Genomic DNA, 19121 nt, shown 5'->3' with positions numbered 1-19121 from the left:
CGGATCAGTCAATTTGGACTGACAGATCTTATGTGGGTCTGGTGACTAAGGGGTGCAGGCAAAGTGTTTTTTTTTACGTATCTCAGGCTGTCCTCTTTGGCTCCTGGCACTTCTGTTGCCAGTAGCCACATCAATGCTGTACTTTGGTATATACACAAAAGTACAACACTGTCAACGGAGGATACCGCAAAATCCTCTATAGCCAGAGCCTGAATCCCGCAGCTGTCATGTGAATGCTGCTCGGATTGGACACCAGCTGACGGCGGGGGGCGAGCTCTGCATTTTGCCACCCTCAGGCTTTGCCATAAAACAAAGTAATCCTTGCTTTGTCTTACGGTATCTTTGGATTGTGTTGGAATTTCACTGAGCTAGAAATATGTCTTTATTAAATACTGAAAGTGATAGATCTGCTTTAAATTTCACTTTGAATTCCACACAATTTTCACTTTAATATTACATCCAAAAGGCTGTTAGAGCCCAGGGGCCCCAACCTAAATAAACAGTGTTAGAGGTCTCCAAATAAAAACTACAGTCAGTAATTAGAAAGGGCCATTGAAGGCTTTATTATAGCAGCCCCCCTACAATGGAGCCCTGAGCGATTGTTTAGTAAATACTGAGCCAATTGTTCCATCAATGGATCACTCTGGCAACCAGACAAAGGCTGGCAACCATAGCAACACTTGACATGCACCTCGCTTGGCGGATGTCGTAAATCAAGCAGTCTGCTGCATGAGACACGCCCCTTCCTCTGAGGACAACCCCTGATTGGACGGCTAGTCTGGCATGTCCACTTGTGATTGGCGGTTTGGAAACCCAATACCGAAATCATAACGTGGCACTCGGTTGTGCGGCTCTGAGGGGGGATACCGCGAACATGGTACAGTCCGGCCACCGGCGGCAATGCCTCATAAATCAGAAAATCTACTTAATTTCACTGAAAATAAACCTTGAATATGCTGGCAAATGGCTCTGTGCATTTCTGGAGGCAGGCGCTAGTATGTAATAATTTGCAAACGTGCTGTGGAAATGAGTGTCCACCCCTATCATATTTTTGAAGTGGTCCAGTCCAAAGGGTCTGTCACTTGCAGGGCTAATCCATTCCGAATAGGGGGTGGGGCCGTTATTATACCGACCTTGTAATTAAAGCTTTTCATTACATAAGGCCCCGCTCGGTAAATGTTATCCAATAAAAACATGACCTTTGAGAATGCGCCCGTGGATTTAAGCCGTAAATGAGTGGGTATCCGCTTGCCCGCTCCTCCCCGCTGAGTGGTACGGTCTGATTTCGGCCGTGACGTCACGGCGGTGGTCCTCCTTTTCTGCCTGTCCCCGGCCCCGCTCGCCCTCGTTCATGCTGCGGCTGCTGGAGAGAAACATGAAGCTGCTATTCGCTGCCGCCCTGATCGCTGGCTCCATCATCTTCCTGCTCTTCCCCGGGGGCTCCGAGGCCGACGAGAAGAAGAAAGGCCCGAAGGTCACCGCCAAGGTACGGAGACTGGGAGAGGGGCATTGTGGGTAATGTCTGGGGCAGAGAGGGGCATTGTGGGGAATGTCTGGGGCAGAGAGGGGCATTGTGGGGAACGTCTGGGGCAGATAATGCAGAGAGGGGCATTGTGGGGAATGTCTGGGGCAGATAATGCAGAGAGGGGCATTGTGGGGAACGTCTGGGGCAGATAATGCAGAGAGGGGCATTGTGGGGAACGTCTGGGGCAGATAATGCAGAGAGGGGCATTGTGGGGAACGTCTGGGGCAGATAATGCAGAGAGGGGCATTGTGGGGAACGTCTGGGGCAGATAATGCAGAGAGGGGCATTGTGGGGAACGTCTGGGGCAGATAATGCAGAGAGGGGCATTGTGGGGAACGTCTGGGGCAGATAATGCAGAGAGGGGCATTGTGGGGAACGTCTGGGGCAGAGAGAGGCATTGTGGGGAACGTGAGGGGCATTGTGGGGAACGTCTGGGGCAGAGAGGGGCATTGTGGGGAACGTCTGGGGCAGAGAGGGGCATTGTGGGGAACGTCTGGGGCAGATAATGCAGAGAGGGGCATTGTGGGGAACGTCTGGGGCAGAGAGAGGCATTGTGGGGAACGTGAGGGGCATTGTGGGGAACGTCTGGGGCAGAGAGGGGCATTGTGGGGAACGTCTGGGGCAGAGAGGGGCATTGTGGGGAACGTCTGGGGCAGAGAGGGGCATTGTGGGGAACGTCTGGGGCAGAGGGGCATTGTGGGGAACGTCTGGGGCAGAGAGTGCAGAGAGGGGCATTGTGGGGAACGTCTGGGGCAGAGATGGGCATTGTGGGGAACGTCTGGGGCAGAGATGGGCATTGTGGGGAACGTCTGGGGCAGAGATGGGCATTGTGGGGAACGTCTGGGGCAGAGATGGGCATTGTGGGGAACGTCTGGGGCAGAGATGGGCATTGTGGGGAACGTCTGGGGCAGAGATGGGCATTGTGGGGAACGTCTGGGGCAGAGATGGGCATTGTGGGGAACGTCTGGGGCAGAGATGGGCATTGTGGGGAACGTCTGGGGCAGAGATGGGCATTGTGGGGAACGTCTGGGGCAGAGATGGGCATTGTGGGGAACGTCTGGGGCAGAGATGGGCATTGTGGGGAACGTCTGGGGCAGAGATGGGCATTGTGGGGAACGTCTGGGGCAGAGATGGGCATTGTGGGGAACGTCTGGGGCAGAGATGGGCATTGTGGGGAACGTCTGGGGCAGAGATGGGCATTGTGGGGAACGTCTGGGGCAGAGATGGGCATTGTGGGGAACGTCTGGGGCAGAGATGGGCATTGTGGGGAACGTCTGGGGCAGAGATGGGCATTGTGGGGAACGTCTGGGGCAGAGATGGGCATTGTGGGGAACGTCTGGGGCAGAGATGGGCATTGTGGGGAACGTCTGGGGCAGAGATGGGCATTGTGGGGAACGTCTGGGGCAGAGAGTGCAGATAGGGGCATTGTGGGGAATGTCTGGGGCAGAGAGTGCAGAGAGGGGCATTGTGGGGAATGTCTGGGGCAGAGAGTGCAGAGAGGGGCATTGTGGGGAATGTCTGGGGCAGAGAGTGCAGAGAGGGGCATTGTGGGGAATGTCTGGGGCAGAGAGTGCAGAGAGGGGCATTGTGGGGAATGTCTGGGGCAGAGAGGGGCATTGTGGGGAATGTCTGGGGCAGAGAGGGGCATTGTGGGGAATGTCTGGGGCAGAGAGGGGCATTGTGGGGAATGTCTGGGGCAGAGAGGGGCATTGTGGGGAATGTCTGGGGCAGAGAGGGGCATTGTGGGGAATGTCTGGGGCAGAGAGGGGCATTGTGGGGAATGTCTGGGGCAGAGAGGGGCATTGTGGGGAATGTCTGGGGCAGAGAGGGGCATTGTGGGGAATGTCTGGGGCAGAGAGGGGCATTGTGGGGAATGTCTGGGGCAGAGAGGGGCATTGTGGGGAATGTCTGGGGCAGAGAGGGGCATTGTGGGGAATGTCTGGGGCAGAGAGGGGCATTGTGGGGAATGTCTGGGGCAGAGAGGGGCATTGTGGGGAATGTCTGGGGCAGAGAGGGGCATTGTGGGGAATGTCTGGGGCAGAGAGGGGCATTGTGGGGAATGTCTGGGGCAGAGAGGGGCATTGTGGGGAATGTCTGGGGCAGAGAGGGGCATTGTGGGGAATGTCTGGGGCAGAGAGGGGCATTGTGGGGAATGTCTGGGGCAGAGAGGGGCATTGTGGGGAATGTCTGGGGCAGAGAGGGGCATTGTGGGGAATGTCTGGGGCAGAGAGGGGCATTGTGGGGAATGTCTGGGGCAGAGAGGGGCATTGTGGGGAATGTCTGGGGCAGAGAGGGGCATTGTGGGGAATGTCTGGGGCAGAGAGGGGCATTGTGGGGAATGTCTGGGGCAGAGAGGGGCATTGTGGGGAATGTCTGGGGCAGAGAGGGGCATTGTGGGGAATGTCTGGGGCAGAGAGGGGCATTGTGGGGAATGTCTGGGGCAGAGAGGGGCATTGTGGGGAATGTCTGGGGCAGAGAGGGGCATTGTGGGGAACGTCTGGGGCAGAGAGGGGCATTGTGGGGAACGTCTGGGGCAGAGAGTGCAGAGAGGGGCATTGTGGGGAATGTCTGGGGCAGAGAGGGAGCGGGGAACCTGCAGGGCAAACAGTATGAGCCTTAGAGTGGTGCTAGGCCTGCATGAGGCAGGTCTTGTGAGTTGGTCACCGGGGGGCAGGTAGGTCTGTCCTTGGAGTTGGGCGCTAGCATTGTGGGGTTGGTATAAAGGATGCTCAGGGCCTCCCTGCCAGTCATGTATCTGAGATCATCCTAACTGCTGTGGTGTCCATACTACAAAGCAGTAGCGCAGCCATACCTGAGGATTGGTCATTAATGCAAGAGTCGAGTATTGATAAAGAAATTGGTGTTGAGACAAAATTATAGTTACAACTCGAACCATGGTTCTAGTTTTAATACATGCAATGTATTCCAGACATCAGGGTAGAAACCTCCTAACCCTCTATTTAGGGTGTAATGTTATGCGGTCACTGGTGTTTTAATAGTTGGTGCTAGGCCTGGGTAATGTCCTGTAGAGGGGAACAAGGTAAAGTTGGTGCTTTACCTGATGCAGGATGATAAGAGAGGAGGCTCCAGTGCCTGGGGCAGACTCTGCAGAGGAGAGAAGGGCTTTCACCGTCTAATTTCCTAAGTCTGTTGTTCGCTATTCCCATTTCGTGAATAAACTTGCAAATTAATTATGGCTTCTTAAGGGCACGTTAAGGTATGAATTCTTTAGACTTTCAAGGACTGTTCCCAGTTCATTTTGCTTGGTAGTGAACTATTGAAATAGGCTGTAAACATTCCAAGATCTCTACCAGCTGAGACCCATCTGCTGCTCATTCCCATAGCTGGACAAGTCTTTGAACATAAGAAGGTTCAGACAATGCTTTACTTGAATCATGTTCAAACCTGTTCTTTGGTTTTCTACACTCATATCAGTATGCATTTACAGTGAAAGCTAATCTTCTGAGACTAAACCATAGAACCAAACCCTCAAAACAATAAAGACTGAACTATCTTTTAACTTTAAATTGGTACTCCATGCTAAAAGTGGACCACTTTTAAAGCATTTTATAGTTCTTGTAGTTATAAGCAAGCAGTAGCAAGCTCTGTCTAGAAGAGGACCCACAAATCCGACTCCTGTTCAGATCTAAGATTTCTTATTACACAAACTCCAGTTCATCATGGATTTATGGGACCTTTGTTTCAACCCAGCTGCACTTTTCCCTTTTTTTCATTTTTTTTTTTGCAATCTGAAACCTCCCTTCCGTTTCAAACATGGCTGTGCACATCTGTTCCACTTCACATGGATTCCTCGGGTTTTGACTGGCATGTGTACTCAATTCAAATATTTTGAGAGCAGAGCAGGAAGCATGACTTCTTCCCACAGCTGTAGCTTGCAGAATTCTGGGTAGAAGATTACAATTCTAAAGATAATCTTTTCAACATTCTTGACATGATGTAGGCTTGCCCATTTAAAAATAAATAAATAGAAAAAAAACTTAATTTGTGATATATATTTAAGTTGTTTGGGTATTTTTTTTTTCTATCCTACATCTTGTTTTAACTTTTGTGTTCTCTCCTCCTAAGGTATATTTTGATATGAAAGTTGGCGATGAGGCGGTAGGACGGATCGTAATTGGTCTATTTGGAAAAACTGTTCCCAAAACTGTTGAAAACTTTGCAGCTCTGGCAACAGGAGAGGTGAGTTGCACTTTTAATTCTGCATTATCATTCTTTAATTCTGCATTCTTAACATAGCATTAACTTGTTCCGCAGTCATTATCAGTTAATCGGCAATTCTGACCGTCTCTACATTTGGTATACAGATTTGGCACAGTCTGATACCATTTGGTGTTATTCACTAAATGTAAATCGCGTAGGTGACCTAAGGGATGGCAAACATGGCTGAACTGAAGAATTCTTCACATTAGGATTTCTGGTTCAAAAATTTGCAATTCATTTGTCAACATTGCACATTTCAATCTAGTGAATAACAATGACGGTTATCTACTAAAGTGAGATTTGTTGGGAATTCAAAATAAACTTCTAATTGTAGACCAAAATAGCCATACTGGAAGCATATCTGACTTGGAGAAGTTTTCCTATTTAGATAATTTGGCCTTAAGTTTGAAATCGACTGAATTCGCAACCATCCACTTATTAGTAAATAACAATGTAAATGTGTAAGCAATTAAAAACAAGCAGGTAAAATGCATGGTGATAAACATTGAACTGTGTAGTTATGTGGTTTTTAAGCCTTCTACATATAAATGTTATTTTTTTTTTTTATACTTTTTAGCTTATTTTCATAAATTATTCTTACTCTTTGTTTTGTGAGTTTTACAAAGTTATCTTCTGGTTTTAACATAAAGAGTGTTCATTTTGTAGATTAGAAAATTGGGGTCCAACAGCAATGTTTTCAAGTTGCCAAATTAAAGAGGCAGCACCTTTTTTACCAAAACCACTAATGTGGTTTTATAGCTTAAAGTGTGAGTGTGAGTGTTTTTAACAAGGCTTTAACAAGTGTTACTGCTTTTATAAAAAAAAAAAACACTTATGATTATTTTACTACTTCCATTGTTTCAAATTGGGTCACAAATTTTAAAGAATCCGAAATAGCACTTTTGTCAATTACAGTAAATGTGAGAATAGTCCAATGCTTTGCAAATAGGTTAGAAACCTGATGGTATCTCTGGGAATTCAGCTAAATTCCAGCAGAATATGTCCTGTAGTGCACACTGTGCTGAGCCACCCTCCTTCCTGGTTTCTAGAATACGGCTTGATGTATTAAAGAATTTATATAGGTGTGTCATTGTATTAACGAAGTTGTTTCGTCGTCTTTCAGAAAGGATATGGTTATAAAAACAGCAAATTCCACCGCGTGATCAAAGATTTCATGATCCAAGGAGGTGACTTCACAAGGGGAGATGGTACTGGAGGTGAGTCTTTTATCTTGTGTGTGTATATATTTGAGAGCGGTTTGGCTTTATCAGAATAAAATGCTTCATTGGCATATGGAAGGTTCGTGGAGGGGGATCACGTCATTTATTATAATTCAGGGTTTGACAAATCCTAGACACCATGGCAGCTAGGAATTTTGCCCTGGCACTTGGGTGTTTAACAACCTGTTCAGCACTGGCCAACTTGGGTCCCCTGAGCAGTAGGTGTGGGCAGCGAGGGAGCTGTACTCTTCCTGCTCTGCTTTCTCATGCATCTTGCGTTAATGCTGGGAGCCGGTTTATGACATCACAACGTTCCTGGCATTGCTAAACGGCGCGCTAGGGATCTGAGCAAGAAAAGCTTGGCGCTAACAGGATCGCATCCGCTCCACTGGACACCAGATAAAGGATCCACTGCAGCTCGCCAAAAGGAAAGAGGGAGGCTGGGTGAATTTTTATATATATATATATATATATATATATATATATATATATATATATATATATATATATATATATATATATATATATATATATATATATACATTCGTGAGGGTGTGAGTGTCTGTGTAGGTGACCGGCCAATTTTAGATTAAATGGGGAAAGAAGGCAACAAAAAGTTTGTATCATTTACAACATACTAGGAAATTCCTTCTCGGCCCCAGAATGGCAATCAGATCTCTCCTTAGATCAAGAAGACATTACCACAAATTAAAATGTATTTCTCTGAATAATGTTTTGCAAGTATTCAGCCAGTTGCTATTTAAACATCCGTACAGACTTTAATGAACTCTAAAAAAAAATCTTTCATTTGCCATGGCCTAAATCTCTTCCACTCCAAATACGTGACCTTGTGCCCTAGTTAATTGTAACACAGGGTTACAATCCGGTACTCCTTTTTCATCCTGTAAAAGTAACCAGCTTTCAGGGGCCCCAATCAGCGTATCTTTAAAAAAGGAGAGAAAAGCTCTGCCAAGCAAGAAGTCCACAATAACTGTTCGTGTGTTTGGCATTTTCTGATGGCATGACTTATTTATTATGGATCATTGCTGTAATAGTTTATTTCCTTTCCATAGTGTAACGTCATGGCCTATTTAGAAAACATCTTAATATTTTCTATACTGTGCTCGGTCTGCTTACTTACATGGCTGCTATAAGGAATTATCTTTGATAAACTACATATTAATGTTTAAACTAGGTGCACTCAGATAATTTCTGACTTTCTGAAAGACCTTATTCCTGTTCAGGGTAGCAACTGTATTTGTTTCATGTTAATTCTAAACCATAAGCCACTGTTGATCTTTGTATTAAAGATTTAAAGTAAATATATGCATATCTCGATCAAGATCTCCTTGAAACACCTTAAAGTAGAATTATTATGAGTTTGCTAAACCATCGTGACCATATGTGACATGCTTTCTCTTTAACAGGCAAGAGCATCTATGGAGATAGGTTCCCTGACGAAAACTTTAAGCTGAAGCACTATGGTCCATTCTGGGTAAGCATGGCCAACGCTGGCAAAGACACCAACGGTTCCCAGTTCTTCATCACTACAGTCAAGACTCCATGGTTGGATGGAAAACATGTGGTCTTTGGGAAAATCCTGGAAGGAGAGGTTTGTCACAATGCCTTACTGCAATTTAGTTGTGTATAATTATGCTGATTGGTTTTATTTATGGTGTTTTTTTTGGGGGGGGAGGGGTGCAGGGGTTTGAGCAAGGGCATTTTCTGTAGCCCTGTAATGCATTGGCATCACTTAAATGAGCAGTTTAGGCACAATAACTACTACATTCTGATATAGTGGCAATGGTTCCATTAGACTGTGTGCATGTCCCCCAGTTCTTGGTCGAAATATTTTCAAGCATTCACCTGGGCATCCACAGGGTCCTTGAGGTCCCAAGAACTATTTGACAATCCTTGTGGCCTAATGGCACTATATTGGCATGTAATGGTTATTTTACTTTTAACTCCTCTCTCCCAAACCAGTGTGTTCATTTGGAAGAATGGGGTTTATTTTATAACAAAATCAAGATAAAGAATTGTACTTTCTTTCCCAAATACACTCTCTGCTATATATAGTGTAGCAGAGCTCCGGTACTCCGGGTATCTCTGCTGTAATCACTCTCGACATCATAGCCGTTCGTGGGAGGAAGACTGGCAGAGTACCCATACATCAGTGGAGACTTGATGAAGTGTATAAAAAAAAAAAGCCCACTTTATTGGGATAGGGGCACCATATTTATACAGGGACGTGTGTATTTACTCTCCAGGGGGTGATTAACCAAACTAAGGCATAATCCCTCACTGGCACCTCTCAGTCTGGGAGTGAAAATGGTCTCCCACCTGCTGAGTGTGACCAAAGCTGTAGAAAGACTGGGGGCCTCAGACCCCACGGAACTTGGTGGTCCCACAAACTAAGGTATAGTGCACCCTCTCAGCTACTCTGTCCAAAAAAAACCCTGACCGTCCATACGAGGTTCAATCACCACCTGGTTTAAGGTTTTGCCAGCAAGTGTTGGTTTTCTGATTCAGGGTATAATTTCATGCTACCGCTCTCAAACATCAGTCTCTCCTGGAATACGGTCACAACCCAGTGGCAAGGATTCGGATTGCTCGGGGAGGTTGGCTAGGTAGGCAATGGGGCATTTAGGATGAACAAATAGGATGATTCTATCAATCTCTCCCCTCTAACAATATATCTAAAATGATCTACTCCAGCAAAGACTTATTCAGAACTTACAAAGCTGGTTAAATTTAAAGCAGTGTTGTATCCATATCCTTCTCGCTGCATTTGGGGAGGAGTGTTTGGGATATGCATCTAATCAGCAGGAATGCTCTGAAAGGTCTGATTTTGACTCCTTTTTGTTTTTCCATGCAGGATGTTGTAAGAAAGATTGAATCCACAAAGACAGACGGTCGAGACAAACCTCTAAAAGATGTGGTTATTGCAGACTGTGGGGTAATTGAGGTGGAGAAGCCATATGCAATTGCCAAAGAGTAAACACTGATCTTTTGCAGCCAACAAAGGCCCCGATTGTCTGCAGATTTTACCACTGGATCAATTAGAGACTCAAGGGCTTTTCTAAAGCCATCTCCTCCCACTGCCTACTGCATCAGGCCTGGACTGATCTAACTCTGCAGTTATTCTACCTAGAACAGTGACCAAAATAAGGGCATTTCCAATCCCATCGATCAAGAGCAAAGAAGGGATTTACACATTCCATCCATTTTCAATGTTTAATGTGTTCAATTTGGACAAGCAACTATGCTATGTAAGATTGGGTTAATAAACTGTTTCTATAAAATTACCTATTTTTTGTATTTTTATTATTTTATTTCAAATGGTGTATTTTGTGTTTTTTTTTTTTTCAACTGATTTTTTTTTTGTATTTAATTTTGTTCTCCTCTTTTAAAGGGTTTATTTGGTTTTTCTTTAGTTTTTAATATATAATTCTATAATCAGTTTTAAGTCAGAATTGTATCTATTCTTTATCATGCGAGCAAGGCAGCCATACGACAGTAATGACATGTTACAGAATGATATAACATAGGTAATGCAAGGCGTCATTGATTTACAGTTCGTATCTTTTGTGGGCTAAATGAGCTGAGAAGTTACAAGGGATGTGGGTTGAACTTGGGAGAGTGTGGACCACTAGTGTGTGTGTGTGTGTGTGTTTTAACCCCTTAAGGACACATGACATGTGTGACATGTCATGATTCCCTTTTATTCCAGAAGTTTGGTCCTTAAGGGGTTAACAGCACCTCAGTCTGTGAACTTGTGGCCTTGGAGATCTAGAGGCCTGGATGTGGTGACACTGTCATAGGTGTTCCTTGACCTTTGGGATTAGTGGAGTGTTTTGTCATGAGAATTTTGTAAGTCTAGTCTGTATAGTCCTATTTTAGTAGTGCTGTTGGAAGGTAGTGTGCAGTTGCCAGTCCTCTGGTTAGTAGAGGGTACTTCAGTTGGCATGGCAAATATCATTTTGGTTTGTGAAGTGCTGTGTGCTAGCGAATAATGCCTACATTAAACTGGACTAGGAAATGTTGTGTGGTGTAGTCGGTTTGTAGATTATTAATGGTGGAGGTCTAGTTGAGGTAGGAGCGTTAGTGGGTCGCAAGGCCTAGATGAGCTATCTTGCAGGTGCTGCTGCTATTCGTTTGGAGCGTTGAAGCTTGTGCATTGCAATGCAATATTTAGCAAGTAAATCATATTAAAATTGGCAAAAAAACAAAGCCTAATATACAAGTAACTTAAAGAACCGAGTTGGTGAATGGAGTGTCACAGCAGACTGCAGAAGTCAACTTGAATTTTATTATATTTATTTATTATCCTTGGGCGCAGTATACGCCATATTTTATATTTTCTGAGTCAACTTGAACAGCTGGTGTCGTCACTGAGAGGTGACTCCTCCCGTTACCCCAGGTCTGGTGCGAGCTGTGGTTGCGGGTTAGGCGTTGGCATAGAGTTCTCATGTTGGGGGGAGTCCCAATGCTGCCAGCAAGGCTGCTGCCTCTCTTGGATTAGTGGCTTTATAGTGTTGGCTTTCTTTTGTCACCCATATTGCCCTAGGTGTTGCCCATTTGTAAGCTATTCCGGCTACTTGTAGCGGTCTATTAATTGATTGCATATTCTTGCGCCTCAGTAGCGTAGCCCTGCTTAAGTCCTAAAAAAATTAGTTGGCACGATTCTAATTCAAAGGGTGTTTTTTATTTTAAAGCAGCCAGCAGTCACAGCTGGTCTCATCGTTTGGCACCGAAAGATAAGATCCTATGGGGCTGTGTTTGGGGCTTTTGGGAATTTAGAGATCCTGTAGATTCCGTAGAATGAGAAGGCTTTGGCCTGTCTCGTTGGCAGTACAGCCCCTGTCATAAAGTATGTTGGCTTGCCTGGCCATGGCTGCCTGAGTGGCTTGCAGTAGTCTTACACTGTCCCCAAGGTGTCTAGGTCCTGCCTTAGGTCTGTGACCTCTTCGGTAACTTAGGTGCGTGTGGTCACTACTTGCACTTTGGTGGCTAGTACAGCTAGGTCTGCTTCCTACATTTGCCTGAGGCTGTGCTGTAGGCCTGTTAGCATGGTCTGTATGTCGCTTTTTGAAGCTGGTGTACAGTCCTGTGGGAGCTCGAGGTCTGGGGCTCTGTAAAGGGCTGTCTTGTGGGTCCCCCTCTTCTGATGGCTGTGGTGAGGCCTCTCGGGGAGTCTGGGCCCGCAGCACATTAGGAGTTTGGAGCACTTGCCCTATATCCCGCTGTCTTTGGGGTGAGTGGGGGCAGTTTTTGTGATCTGCGTCCCTTCTCGCTTTTGGTATTTGTGTCTAGTGGTGTCTCCTCCAGACTGAAGCTACTCCACGGCAAGAGCCCTCCAATGTCCAGAGGTCCTATGTGCTAGCAGGCAAAGTTTGTGCATGGGGAGAGGGGTAGCCAAATCTCAAACCTGAAGATCAATTATGCCAAATCCTCTATTCTCCATATTGCCACCCCTCGGGAGAGGGCAGACCAGATCCAACGAAGCTTCCCCTTTCAAAGGAAAGACACCACTATTAAATACCTGGGAGTGAGGCTTATGACTGACCTGACCAAACACTTCCAAACCAACTTTGTCCCAATGTTAGGGTTTATATAGAATAACTTTGCAGAATGGGCTATGCCCCACTTCTTGTGGCTTGGTAGGGTGGCCATAACCAAAATGAACATCCTACTAGGATCTTTGTTTCAAACATTACGAATCCCACTCCCCACCGCCTTTTTTACATCATTCCTCATTAAACCCAGACTCCTACACACAACTTACACTCCCCAAAACAGCAGGGGTCTGACCATTCCAGATCTCAAACTATCCTACTTGGCATGCCATATGCAATGGACCTTAGAATGGGCTAAAGAGGGGGTACATACAGAGGTGTAACTAGAAACCATGGGGCCCGGTGTGAGAATTTACATGGGGGGGCCCCCGTACATCTACCTCCTACCCCACACGACCCGTTCCCACCCCCCACACATGCAGACAAACATATACATACAGACACATGTACACACACACTTAGACACTGAGACGTGCATGCGTGCAAATATTGATATTAAATGTCCACCCAGTCTCCCTACCTGGAGCGCTGGCATGGATCTGTCCCTGAGGTTCAGTGCGGCGGGTGGCAGAGTTCCTGTCAGACGCGACAAGGGAGCGGTGTTCTCTCTGCTCCCTCGCGGGCTGTCTAGTGATGCCAGGAGCCGGAATATGACGTCATCAGCAAATGGCGGGGGAGGGAGCGGAGCAGAGAGAACACCGCTCCCTTGCCGCGTCTGACAGGAACTCTGCTGCCCGCTGGGGGGTCCATTAGGTGGCCAATGGGCCACCTCTTAGGCTCCTCTATAACAGTGGGAAAACTGAGGGGGCGGCATCTAAGCAGTACGCGGTCATGGCTGCGGCTGAGCCTCCTACAGTGAGGGGCCTGGTCGCAGCTGTGACCATGGTAGGTACGCCACTGGGTACATAAACCCTGGAAGGCCATCGAAGCTCATCAGGCAGACCACTCTCTGCCCTCCTATGGCTTGATCCCGCTGTAAGCAGGTGACTGGTTTCCCAACAACCGTTTATTACAGCCACTATGTCTATATGGCACTCACAAGCGAGGAAATACGTCTTTCTTTCCCCTCCCTATTATTGCCTTTGATGTACAACCTATATTTTGACCCGGGGATAAGACCCGTAAACCTTTGCTGCGTACTTCCGCAAATATCCAAGATATTACTACTAATAGGAAAATCCTGCCTCTGCAAACACTCACAGGCACACCTACCCACACCTTCATGACTGATTTCAGATACACTCAAATCAAGAACTGTCACCGCGATACCACAATGCCCTGATATCTAGAGAGACCTCACACCATTTGAACAACTGTCAGGGATCGGACCCCATGCCCTATAGCGTCTCCTGCTTCTATTTAATGATACAACAGCAGCATGATCTCCTTCTCTTCCATCCTCTTCTTCGAGGGGCCTGTGACCTGGGGCTCGGGGTGTGGCCCAGGGAGTGACCACACCAAGGCACACTTGTCTGCCTAACCTTTAAAACACACACCCAACTGAGTGTTGAGCAGCTGGGGTCACAGTTTTACCTTACATGATGCAGTTACTTACCATACCTGATATTGAAACACGGTTGCACGCACTTGAAATATTTGTACTGGGACCTGGGTGTCCTTTCTTGATATTTTAAGGGACCTGCAAGTCCTAAGCTTTAGTCCCTAACTGACAATAAAAGCCAACAATTTACCTATCAGAGCACTCTTATTGGTTGGCTTAGAATCCAACCAATCGGTGCTGAGTAATCTTACACAGCGTGGGAAAGTTCTTTGGAATTTTCCCATGCTGTGTAAAATAACTCAGAACACTGGCTTGGAATCCAACCAACCAGAGTGTTCGGAGTCATTTTACACAGCATGGGAAAATTCCAAAGAACACTGTCCCCCCCATTAATTGTTATAGGTACCCCACTGCTCACTGTTTAGTAGACATGCCCCTACTCACAGCATAGCGAATAGGGGCAGATTAATTACGAATACTAAGTAATTTTTACTTAGTATTAGTAAAGTTGGCTGAAAGACCAGTTTTGGTCTTTCAGCCTTTTTGTCGATAGGTCCCTAATACCGTGGGAATAGGATCGCAATATTTCGAATATAAACTACCGTATGCCATTCTAACACAAACTAACAAACTGTTCATTCTGTTAGGGCGGAATTCTGTAGTTTCGCCGGCGTCCTATTTATATGACAGGACGCTGGGGAATAGTGAAAGGCGGCATCAGGGCCGCCATCAGGGGGTGACAACCGTGACAGTTGTCACGGGCCCGGCGGCCCTGGGGGGCCCGGACTGCTCTGGCAGTCCTGGGCCCCACTTTCCCTCCCTGCACACATAGATCGCGAATATCGCGATCTATGTGTGCAGCCGCGGGCCCCCGGCTCCCTGTTACCGCAGAGGGGGCCCAGGCCTCCAGCCTCTTCTCTTCTCCTCCCTGCTAATAACTCTCGCGAGACCTGGTTGCCATGGCAACGCTCCGCGGGTCTCGCGAGAGTTATTGGAGGAGAGAAGAGGAGAAGCTGGAGGCCTGGGCCCCCTCTGCGGTAACAGGGAGCCCGGGGGCCCCACCATGCCACCGGACCACCGGGGATGGAATCTCCCCCCTCCCTAGACACAGGTAAGCAGGGAGGGGGGAGAAACAATTGAATTAATTACATTTTTTTTTTTTTTTTTAAATAATGTTAAAATGACCCCCCCTCTCCCTCCTCATTGCAAATTTACACACACACACTACATACACTGACACAACACACACACACACACTGCATACACTGACACAACACACACACACACACTACATACACTAACACACACTACATACACTGACACAACACACACACTGCACATACCAACACAACACACACTGCATACACTAACACAACACACACTCTGCATACACTGACACAACACACTCTGCATGCACTGACACAACACACTCTGCATGCACTGACACAACACACACTGCATACACTTACACAACCCACACTTTGCATACATTGACACAACACACTCACCGCATACACTAACACAACACACACACCGCATACACTAACACAACACACACACCACATACACTGACACAACACACACACCGCATACACTAACACAACACACACACACCGCATACACTAACACAACACACACACACTGCATACACTGACACAACACACACTCTGCATACACTGACACAACACACTGCATACACTAACACAACACACACTGCATACACTAACACAACACACTCTGCATACACTGACACAACACACACTGCATACACAAACACACACACTGCATACACTAATACAACACACACTGCATACACTAACACACACAGTGCATACACTAATACAATACACACACTGCATTCACTAATACAACATGCACTCTGCATACACTACACACTAACACACTCACTGCATCCACTATACTGACACACACTCTGCATTCGCTACACATTACCACACTCTGCATTCACTACACTAACACACACTCTGCATCCGCTACACACTAACACACTCTGCATTCACTACACTAACACACACTGTGCATCCGCTACACACTAACACACTCTCTGCATTCACTACACTAACACAGACTCTGCATCCGCTACACACTAACACACTCTCTGCATTCACTACACATTAACACACTCTCTGCATTCACTACACATTAACACACTCTCTGCATTCACTACACTAACACACTCTCTGCATTCACTACACTAAGACACTCTCTGCATTCACTACACATTAACACACTCTCTGCATTCACTACACATTAACACACTCTCTGCATTCACTACACTAACACACTCTCTGCATTCACTACACTAACACACTCTCTGCATTCACTACACTAACACACTCTCTGCATTCACTACACTAACACACTCTCTGCATTCACTACACTAAGACACTCTGCATTCACTACACATTAACACACACTCTGCATTCACTACACATTTACACACACACTACATTCATTACACTGACACACTCTGCATTCACTACACCCTAACACACACTCTGCATTTATTAGACACTAACACACACTCTGCATTCACTAAACTATGCACACACTCTGGATTCACTATACTGACACACACTCTGCATTCACTACACTAACATACACTCTGCATCACCTGTACACACAGCATCCACTACACAAACATCCTGTATTCACAGTACACACACTACATTCACCACAAATTGAAACATTCTGCATTCACTATACACAGACACTGTGTCTAATACACACACTACATCCACTACATACACTGCATCCACTAAACACATTTCATCTAGTTCATACAAACACTACATCCACTACACAAACACACACTACATCACTGTACACACACTACATCCACTACTCAAACACTCTCTGCATTCACTACACATTAACACTCTGCATTCACTACACTAACACACACTCTGCATCCGCTACACACTAACACACCCTCTGCATTCACTACACATTAACACACACTCTGCATTCACTACACATTTACAAACACTCTGCATTCGCTGCACTAACACACACACACTACATTCATTACACTGACACACTCTGCATTCACTACACACTAACACACACTCTGCATTCACTAAACTATGCACACACTCTGCATTCACTAAACTATGCACACACTCTGGATTCACTATACGACACACACTCTGCATTAACTGTACACACAGCATCCACTACACAAACATCCTGTATTCACAGTACACACACTACATCCACCACAAATTGAAACACTCTGCATTCACTATACACAGACACTGCGTCTAATACACACACTACATCAACTACAGACACTGCATCCACTAAACACATTTCATCTAGTACATACAAACACTACATCCACTACACAAACACACACTACATCACTGTACACACACTACATCCACTACTCAAACACACTCTGCGTTCACTATACACACTGCATCTGCTACACTAACACACTCTGCATTCACTGCACAAACAGTATCTAATACACACAAACACTACATCCATTACACACATTCTAATTCACTTACACTATACACACCACATTCAGTCCCGCATCATTGTCAGCGGACTAGGTAGGGCGTGGGCGGGCCCGGGAGGGAGGGGTCGGGTGGGGGGGGACCCAGACCTTGTGCTTTGTCAGGGGCCCCAAAATTTCTGATGGCAGCCCTGGGCGGCATTGAGAGATCAGGTGAGTATTGTGGGGAAATTCCTTTGACCGCTAGAAGTGGATCAAGCGTAGGAAACCTCCATAAGATAAAGTAGTCCCTACTTTGTCTGTTTTTAAAGAAAACTAGAGTAGACGGGAAGAAAAGAACAGATCCGGAGAGAAAGCGATTGGGGAAAGGTAGGTTCGGCATGACAGTGCTGCTTAGAGTATCTGGTGGAGCACAGCGATTGCACCACATTCTCCATAGTGCTCCAATGCTTCTCTTGGATTAGCTGGAGATCATCCATTAGGACCATCTCTGTGTAGGTAAATAGCGGCTGTTGCGGAGAGATTAGGAAGACCTTTAATAAAAGGAAACACAGAAACCTAAAATGTGACGGCAGATAAGAACCATTCGGCCCATCTAGTCTGCCCAATTTTCTAAATACTTTCATTAGTCTCTGGCCTTATCTTATAGTTAGGATAGCCTTATGCCTATCCCACGCATGCTTAAACTTCTTTACTGTGTTAACCTCTACCACTTCAGCTGGAAGGCTATTCCATGCATCCACTACCCTCTCAGTAAAGTAATACTTCCTGATATTATTTTTAAAACTTTGCCCCTCTAATTTAAGACTATGTCCTCTTGTTGGTGCCTCTGTATGTGTATGATACCCATAATGTTAACAAGCAGATGGTATATCTGACATTATAGAATTTTTATTTTTTTGTATATTATAGTATGTACAGGACCAAAGCTGTCTGGGTATATCTTTGTGTGTGTGTGTGTGTGTGTGTGTGTGTATGTGTGTTTACCCTCCAAGTGTTGCAACTAATGAAAATTTACATTCACTTAGTCCTAATTGTTAAAATGGCTCGTGTCTAGGATTGTATTTTTTTGTACGTTCTATGAAACTTGGCAAGGAGTACATTAAGGGTTTAAAGCTAAATCTATGCAAGCTGGGTGTTTGGTGTATGTACTGGGACAAAAGAGCACCCGCCTGTACTTTGCTCCCATTACAGCATACTTGTTGCAAAAGTAACAGGCTATTTACTGTAGAGGCTTTACCTATGTTTGTATGACCACCGATTTCAGCCAAGTTTAGTGGCTTTTGTAAATAAAAATTGAAGGGAGTACTTTTAGATGCTTAAACCTAACCAGTGAGCTGATTAAATGGGCCTTTATGTAATACTGAGTGCAGTGGCTGTACGTCTCCATGGGTGGAGATAGCCTTGTGTACGGTTTCCTTCAAGATCATATATAGGACCTCTGAGCCTGTGGCTACCTTCTGTTTTTTCTTTTTTTTTTTCTTCCTTGTCTTAATGCCGTTCTGCATTACACAAATAATTTTATGTGGATTTCAGCTTCTAATACATGCAACACAATGACAAAACAATTAATTGGAAACAAAAATTGTTGTTT

General features: G+C 45.8%; 1 protein-coding gene across 1 annotated transcript; it reads left to right on the top strand.

Annotated features, from left to right (window-relative positions):
• Window positions 1-1271: 1271 nt before the first annotated feature.
• Window positions 1272-10271, top strand: PPIB (peptidylprolyl isomerase B). Its single transcript, XM_063449288.1, has 5 exons — window positions 1272-1486; window positions 5612-5725; window positions 6870-6963; window positions 8394-8578; window positions 9842-10271. The coding sequence occupies exons 1-5, from the start codon at window positions 1352-1354 to the stop codon at window positions 9962-9964; spliced, it is 651 nt and encodes a 216-aa protein (XP_063305358.1). The 5' UTR covers window positions 1272-1351; the 3' UTR covers window positions 9965-10271.
• Window positions 10272-19121: the final 8850 nt, after the last annotated feature.

The sequence above is a fragment of the Pelobates fuscus genome, chromosome 3, assembly GCF_036172605.1.
Source record: "Pelobates fuscus isolate aPelFus1 chromosome 3, aPelFus1.pri, whole genome shotgun sequence".
Taxonomy (NCBI): Eukaryota; Metazoa; Chordata; class Amphibia; order Anura; family Pelobatidae; genus Pelobates; species Pelobates fuscus.
The sequence above is the reverse complement of the archived record's forward strand: the minus strand, read 5'-3'. Positions and strand labels throughout refer to the sequence as shown.

Coding starts and splice junctions, on each gene's coding strand:
- PPIB (XM_063449288.1), top strand. CDS start 1,352: ATGCTGCGGCTGCTGGAGAGAAACATGAAGCTGCTATTCGCTGCCGCC. Junction 6,964..8,393: donor AAGGGGAGATGGTACTGGAG/GTGAGTCTTTTA, acceptor TCTCTTTAACAG/GCAAGAGCATCTATGGAGAT. Junction 8,579..9,841: donor GGAAAATCCTGGAAGGAGAG/GTTTGTCACAAT, acceptor TTTTCCATGCAG/GATGTTGTAAGAAAGATTGA.